We start from the raw sequence: 8,402 nt of genomic DNA on the forward strand, positions 1-8,402 counted from the left end.
TACAAAAGGGACTGTGGAATATATGGAAAAAACAGAAGTCTCTCCTTCTAATGATTTTGTGAGCAGATGGAAGAAATGAAATATACACACATGAAAAGTCAGATTATTATAAGAGAAAAAATAATACAATTAAAGGTAGTTTCTGAATAGTTACTTTTTGCATGGTGGAGACTATGTTGTTATAAGACTTTGGCTGAAGAAGTGGTCAGACTATGACTGAAGTTGTCTAGTAAGGAAGAAGAATGTATGTCTTGAAGGATGCATAGAAATTAGGTATATCATATCATTTGCTATGTGGTTGTATCATTCCATATAGCAAACAACATGGATAATTGAAGAAAATGTGTGGATCAAAGACTTGCAGATTCCTTTTATCTTACATCTAAGGTATAAAAGGTACAAAAATTAAATTGATTTAGCAGATTGGCATTATATCATAATAGCATTTATCTTAAATACAATTTACTTTTGATTAGGTTTGTCTGTGAGGAGTGTTTGTTGGCGAGGTGACCACATTCTAGTTGGAACACAGGACAGTGAAATTTTCGAAATTGTGGTGCATGAAAGAAATAAACCTTTCCTAATTATGCAAGGGCATTGTGAAGGTGAACTTTGGGCACTTGCCATCCATCCTACAAAACCTTTGGCTGTGACTGGAAGTGATGATCGTTCAGTCAGGTAAGCAAATGAAAATGGAATTGCATAGGCTGGAATTTATCCTTAGAGAAACATAAGAAAAACTTAATAAAAACACTTCAATTTAAATATTAACAGCTTACAATATAACAAATGAACATAATTAATAGGTACTTAGTAGAATTAACAATTTATAAGATTTTTTTTCTCTTAATGACATAAGTTGGAGTTAGCTACATATCAAAATGTACACATCTATTTCTGCCTTTTTAATAGCCATATAATATTCCACTGCATGGGATGCGTGGGTGGCTCAGTCAGTTAAGTGTCTGTCATCAGCTCAGGTCATGATCCTGGCGTCCTGGGATCATGCCCCATGTTGGACTCCCTGCTCAGTGGGGAGTCTGCTTCTCCATCTGCCCCCCACACACACACTTGTACTCTCTCTCAAAAAATAAATAAAATCTTTTAAAAATAATATTTCATTGCATGGATATACTGTAATATATTCAACCAAATAATGTTTTAAAATTGTAGTTGACATACAGTATTACATTAGTTCCAGATGTACAACATAGTGATTCAACAATTATATACTTTACAAAATGCTCTCCACAATGAGTATAGTTATCCTCTGTCACCACACAAAGTTATTACAATTTTGACTATATTCCTCGCAAACTGGTGCAGTCACTGTGGAAAACAGTATGGAGGTTCCTCAAAAAGTTAAAAATATAAACCTCCCTATGACCCAGCATTTGCCCTATTAGGTATTTATCCAGAGTATATAAAAATACTGATTCGAAGTGGCACATGCACCCCAATGTTTATAGCAGTACTATCAAAAACAGCCAAATTATGGAAAGAGCCCACATGTCCATTGACTGATGAATGGATAAAAAAGATGGGTGTGTGTGTGTGTGCGTATACACACACACATACACATATATATATCTACACACACACACACACACACACAATGGAATAATACTCAGCCATCAAAAAGAATGAAATCTTTCCATTCACAACAATGTGGATGGAACCAGAGTGTATTATAATAAGTGAAATAAGTCAGTCAGAGAAAGACAAATACCATATGATTTTACTCACGTGGAATTTAAGAAACAAAATAGATGAATGTAAGGGAAGGGAAGGAAAAATAAAATAAAAACAGAGGGAAGCAAACCATAAGAGACTCTTAAGTATAGAGAACAAGCAGGATTGCTGGAAGGGAGGTGGGTCAGTGGATGGGTTATATGGGTGATGGGCATTAAGGAGGGCACTGTGATAAGCACTGGGTGTTATATGTAAGTGATGAATCACTGTATTCTGCTGAAACCAATACTACACTATATGTTAACTAACTTGAATTTAAATAAAATCTTGGAAGTAAAAAGAAAAAAAAAACAATGATTGGGTCAGCCAAGAAATCAAAGAGGAAAATAAAAAATACATGGAGACAAATGAAAATGAAAACACAATGGTCCAAAATCTTTGGGATGCAGCAAAAGCAGTTCTAAGAGGGAAGTTTATAACAATACAGGCCTACTTCAAGAAACAAGAAAAAGCTCAAACAACCTACCACTACTCCTAAGGGACCTAGAAGGAGAACAAACACAACCCAAATCCAGCAGAAGGAAGGAAATGACAAAGATTAGAGCAGAAATAAATGATACAGAAACTAAAGAAACAATAGAACAGATCAGTGAAACCATGAGCTGGTTCTTTGAAAAGATCAATAAAGTTGATAAACCACAGCCAGACTCATCAAAAAAAAAAAAAAAAGAGGGAGAGAGAAAGGACTCAAAATCAGAAATGAAAGCGGAGAAGTAACAACAGACACCACAGAAATGCAAAGGATTATAAGAGAATAGTGTGAAAAATAATATGCCAACAAACTGGACAGTATAGGAAAAATGGATAAATTCCTGGAAACATGAAACTTACCAAAACTGAAACAGAAGATAGAAAATTTGAACAGACTGATCACCAGCAGTGAAATTGAATTAGTAATCCAAAAACTCCCAACAAACAAAAGTCTAGAGGCTTCACAGGTGAATTTATCGAACACTTAAAGAAGAGTTAATACCTATTCTTCTCAAACTTTTCCAAAAAAGTAGAAGAGGAAAGAAAACTTCCAAATTCATTCAGTGAGGCCAGCATTACCCTTGTACCAAAACCACGTAAAGACACCACAGACAGGCCAGTATCTCTGATGAACATAGATGTGATAATCCTGAATAAAATATTAGCAAACCAAATCCAATAATACATTAAAAAAATCATTCCACAGTCAGGTGGGATTTATTCCTGGGGTGCAAGGGTGATTCAGTATTTGCAAATCAATGTGATAAATCACATCAATAAGAGATAGGATAAATAATATATGATCTACATCTATTTTAATAGATGCAGAAAAAGCATTTGACAAAGTACAACATCCAGTCATGATGAAAACCCTCAACAAAGTAGGCTTAGAGGGAACATACATCAACATAATAAAGACCATATATGAAAAACCCACAGCTAACATCATACTCAATTGGGAAAAACAGAGCTTTTCCCCTAAGGTCAGGAACAAGACAAGGATGTTCACACTCACCACTTTTATTCAACATGGAACTGGAAGTCCTAGACAGGAATCAGACAAGAGAAAGGAATAAAAGGCATCCATATTGGTAAGAAGTAAAATTTTCACACTTTGCAGATGACATGATATTATATATAGAAAACTGTAAATACTCTGCTAAAAAACTGCTAGAACTGATTAATGAATACAGTAAGGTTACAAAATCAACATACAGAAATCTGTTGCACTAATATTGCAACAACAGAAACAGAAATTAAGAAAACAACCCCATTTACAGTAGTACCCAAAATAATAAAATATCTAGGAATAATCTTAACCAAAGAGGTGAGAGACCTCTACTCTGAAAACTATAAAACTTTGATAAAAGAAGATGACACAAAGAAATGGAAGGACATTCCATGCTCATTGATTAGAAGAACAAATATTGTTAAATGTTTATACCACCCAAACTAATCTACAGATTTAATGCAATCCCTATATAAATAACAACAGCATTTTTCACAGAATTAGCACAAATAATCCTAAAATTTTTATGGAACCACAAAAGACCCCAAATACCCAATGTAATCTTGAAAAAGAGAAAACTGGAGGTATCACAATTCTGGACTTCAAATTATATTGTAAAGCTATAGTAATCAAAACAGTATGGCACTGGCACAAAAATAGACACATCAGTGGAACAGAATAGAAAGCCCAGAATCCCTCGATTATATGATCATTTTATCTTCGATCAAGGAGGCACAAATATACAATGAGAAAAAGTCTCTTCAACAAATGGTGTTGGGAAAACTGGACAGCTACATGTAACAGAATGAAACTGCTTTCTTATACCACACACAAAAACAAACTCAAAATAGATTAAAGACCTAAATGTGAGACCTGAAACCATAAAAATCCTAGAAGATAGTGCAGGCAGTAATTTCTCTGACATTGGCCACAAAAGTATCTTTCTAGATACGTCTTCTGAGGCAAGGGAAACAAAAGCAAAAATAAACTATTGGGACTACATCAAAATAAAAAGCTTCTACACAGCAAAGGAAACAACCAACAAAACTAAAAGACAACCTACTGAATGGGAGAAGATATCTGCCAATGACATTCAGTAAAGGGCTAGTATCTAATATTATATAAAGAACTCATACAGGGCGCCTGGGTGGCTCAGTCGTTAAGCATCTGCCTTCGGCTCAGGTCATGATCCCGGGGTCCTGGGATTGAGCCCCACATCGGGCTCCCTGCTCTGCGGGAAGCCTGCTTCTCCCTCTCCCACTCGCCCTGCTTGTGTTCCCTCTCTGGCTGTCTCTCTCTCTGCCAAATAAATAAAATCTTAAAAAAAAAACAAAAAACTCATACAACTCATCAATGAAAAAAAAAGTAATGCAATTAAAAAGTAGGCAAGAGATGTGAACAGGTATTTCTCCAAAGAAGACATCCAGATGGCCAACAGACACGTGAGAAGGTGCTCAGCATCACTCATCATCAGGGCAATGCAAATGAAAACCACAATGAGATATCATTTCACAGCTGTCAGAATGCTAAAATCAAAAACGAAAGAAACAAGTGTTGACAAGGATGTGGAGAAATAGGAACCCTTGTGCACTGGGAATGCAAACTGCTGCAGCTACTGTGGAAAACATTTTGGAAGTTCCTGAAAAAAATAAATTACCCTACCATCTAGTAATTGCACTGCTGGGTATTTACCCAAAGAATGCAAAAACACTAATTCAGAGGGATATGTGCACTCCTGTGTTTACTGTAGCATTATTTACAATAGCCAAGTTATGGAATCAACCTAAGTGTGTCTATCAATAGATGAATGGATAAAGAAGAAGTGGTATATACATACAATGGAATATTATTCAGCCATAAAAAATGAGATATTGCCATTTGCAACAACATGGATGGATCTAGAGACTATAATACTAAGCAAAATAAGCCAGTCAGAGAAAGACAGATACTATGTGCTTTCACTCATATATGGAATTTAAGAAAAAAAAAACCAAAAACAAATTAACAAAGTGAGAAAAAAAAAGACAAACCAAAAATAGACTCTTAATTATAGAGAACAAATGGTTACCAGAGAGGAGGTAGATGGGGGGCTGGGTGAAATAGGTGAAGGGGATTAAGAGTACACTTACCTTGAGTGGAGGGGGGTGGGGGGATGGGGTGGCTGGGTGATGGACATTGGAGAGGGTATGTGCTATGGTGAGTGCTGTGAGTTGTGTAAGACTGATGAATCACAGACCATACCCCTGAAACAAATAATACATTATGTTAATAAAAAAAAAAAGTACACTTACCTTGGATGAGCACTGAGTAATATAGGGAATTGTTGAATCACTGTATTGTACACCTGAAATGAATATAACACTGTGTTAACTACACTGAAATTAAAATAAAAATGAAAAAATAAGAAAACGTAATTATTGATAGGTATGTACTTATTGCCATTTTCTTAATTGTTTTCTGGTTGTTTTTAGTTCTTCTCTGTTCCCTTTTTCTCTTGCTCTCTTCTCATGTGGTTTGATAACTTTCTTTAGTGTTATGCTTAGATTCCTTTTTCATTATTTTTTGTGTATCTATTTAGGTTTTGGTTTGTGGTTACCATGAGGTTTAAATATAATATCCTAATATAAAGCAGCATATATTAAGTTGGTGGTCACTTAAGTTCAAACCCATTCTAAAAGCACTGCAGGGGCACCTGGGTGGCTCAGTTGATTAAATGTTAGACTCTTGATCTCAGCTCAGGTCTTGATCTCAGGGTTGTTAGATAAGCTCTGAGTTGGGCTCCAGGCTGGGCATGGAGCCTACTTAAAAAAATAAATAAATAAAAGCACTTCATAGCTATTTCCCCTTCCATATTTTATGTGCATGATGTTGTATTTTACATCTTTCTATTCTGTGTATCCCTTACCTAATTTTTGTAAATATAATTGATTTTACTACTTTTATCTTTTAACCCTATTAGTAGCTTTATAAGTGATTGATATCCTACCTTTACTATGTGTTTGCTTTACCAGTGAAAATTTTTCCTTTCATAATATTTGTCTACTCATGGTCTTTTCTGCTTAAAGAAGTCCCTTAACCTTTCTTGTAAGGCTGGCTTAGTGTTAATGAACTCCTTTAACTTTTGTTTGTCTGGGAAACTGTTTCTTCATTTCTGAATGATAATCTTGCCTGGTAGATTACTCTTGACTTTAGGTTTTTTCCTTTCAGCACTTTGAATGTATCATGCCATTCTCTTCTGGCCTGCAAAGTTTCTGCTGAAAAGTCAACTAATTTCCTTAATGGGGTTTCTCCTGTATTTAACTAGTTGCTTTTCTCTTGCTGCTTTTAAGATTCCCTCTTTAACTTTTACCATTTTAATTATTATATGTCTTGGTGTGGACTTCTTGAGTTTGGGGCTTTCTGTGCTTCCTTGACCTGGATGTCTGTTTCTTTACTCAGGTTAAGGGAATTTTCAGCTATTATTTCTTCAAATACTCTGCCCCTTACTCTCTTTCTTCTCTTTCTGGGACCCCTATAATGTAAATGTTAGTATGCTTGATGTTGTAGGGATCCCTTAACCTGTCTTCTTTTTTTTAAAACTCTTTTCTTTTTGCTGTTCAGCTTGGGTGGTTTCCATGACCCAGATTACTGATCTTCCAGATTATTGATCCTTTCTTCTGCATCCTCTGATCTGCTGTTGCTTCCTTTTCGTGTATTTTTTATTGCAGTTACTGTATTCTTCAGCTCTGTTTGGTTTTTTTTTTGTATTTTCTCTTCGTTGAAATTCTCAATAAGTTCATCCAGTCTTCTCTCAAGCCTGGTGAGCATCTTCATGACCATTAGTTTGGACTCTCTGTTGGTAGATTGCTTTCTTCCATTTTGTTTAGTTCTTTTTCTGAGGTTTTGTCTTGTTCTTTAATTTGGAACATATTCATATTCCTTTGTCTCATTTTGTCTGACTCTCTGTGTTTATTTCTGTATATTAGGTAGTTCAGCTACACTTCCTGGTTTTTCCTGGTCTACGTAGTGGCCTTATGTACAAGGTGTCCGGCAGAGCCCAGTAGTGTAACCTCCCCTGGTCACCAGAACCAGGTGCCCCAGGTGTGTCCCCTGTGTGGGCTATGTGCACCCTCTTGTGATTGGGCCACAACTGATGTGGGAATGCTGGTAGGTGGGGCTGGCCCCCCTTTCCTGGTGCAAGAATCATTTTGGAGGGACACTTGTCTGGGCTAGGCTGCCAGGTGTGGCAGGGTGGTTGTCACTTTGGGGAGACATCAGCCCTGACTGAGGCTGCTCACCAGGTGTGGTGGAGTAGGAGTCATTTTGGAGAGGCACCTGCCAGGGCAGGTAGGTTGGGTGAAGTGGGTTCATAGGGCAATCCCACTGTAGGGCAAGTAGTGGTAGCAAGATAAATATAGAGTGTCAGCTAGGCTTAAGGAGGGCAAGAAAATAGTACCTGCTAGTACTTCCATTACCAAAGAAAGCTCCTACAGATTCCTGCCCCTCCAGCATGCACCCTAAAATTAATCATTCTCTTCAGATGTAAACCAGGTGCTTTTCAAACTGCTGCTGCTTCACTGGGTCTCTGACCAAGTGATAAAGTGTGCTGGTCCCTTTAAGAGCAGAGTCTTGATTCCCAGTAACCCTTTGGCTCTCCTGGAGTTAAGTCTTGCTGATTTTCAAAGCTGCTGTAGTTAAGCCCCACTTATTTTCAAAGCCACACATTACAGGGGCTCATCTTTCCAGTGTAGGTACCTAGGGCCTAGGGTACCTAATGTGGGGCTTGATCCCTTTGCTCCTCAGGGTGGACCTCCGCACATGTGATATTCCTCCTGCTTGTGGGTCCTTATGCTGGGGGTGTGGTACCTGACCATGTCTCTGGTCCTCCAGCCCTTCTCATTTTGGCTGCTACTTTATGTTGTTAGCTGTAGTTGATCTGTTCTGCTAATCTTCAGGTTATTTTCAGAGTGACTTGCATTATATGTAGCTGTTGCTTCCAGGTATACATGGGAGGAGGTGAACTCAGAATTCTCCTATTCTACTATCTTCCTAGTCCATTATTTTTTTTTTTATTAACATATAATGTATTATTTGTTTCAGGGGTACAGGTCTGTGATTCATCAGTCTTACACACTTCACAGCGCTCACCATAGCACATAACCCTCCCCAGTGTCCATCACCCAGCCACCCC

General features: G+C 37.2%; 1 protein-coding gene across 3 annotated transcripts in view; it reads left to right on the forward strand.

Moving 5' to 3' along the window:
• EML5 (EMAP like 5) overlaps nucleotides 1-8,402 on the forward strand; it is a 159,060-nt gene that overhangs the window by 49,223 nt on the left and 101,435 nt on the right. For all 3 annotated transcript variants that reach the window (XM_081830082.1, XM_081830084.1, XM_081830083.1), the window contains one exon: nucleotides 477-678. In XM_081830082.1, coding sequence (XP_081686208.1) covers nucleotides 477-678 — 202 coding nt within the window. The remainder of the gene's footprint in view (nucleotides 1-476; nucleotides 679-8,402) is intronic.

This window comes from Leptonychotes weddellii, chromosome 9, assembly GCF_054177405.1.
Source record: "Leptonychotes weddellii isolate Sample4059 chromosome 9, ASM5417740v2, whole genome shotgun sequence".
NCBI classification, from domain to species: domain Eukaryota; kingdom Metazoa; phylum Chordata; class Mammalia; order Carnivora; family Phocidae; genus Leptonychotes; species Leptonychotes weddellii.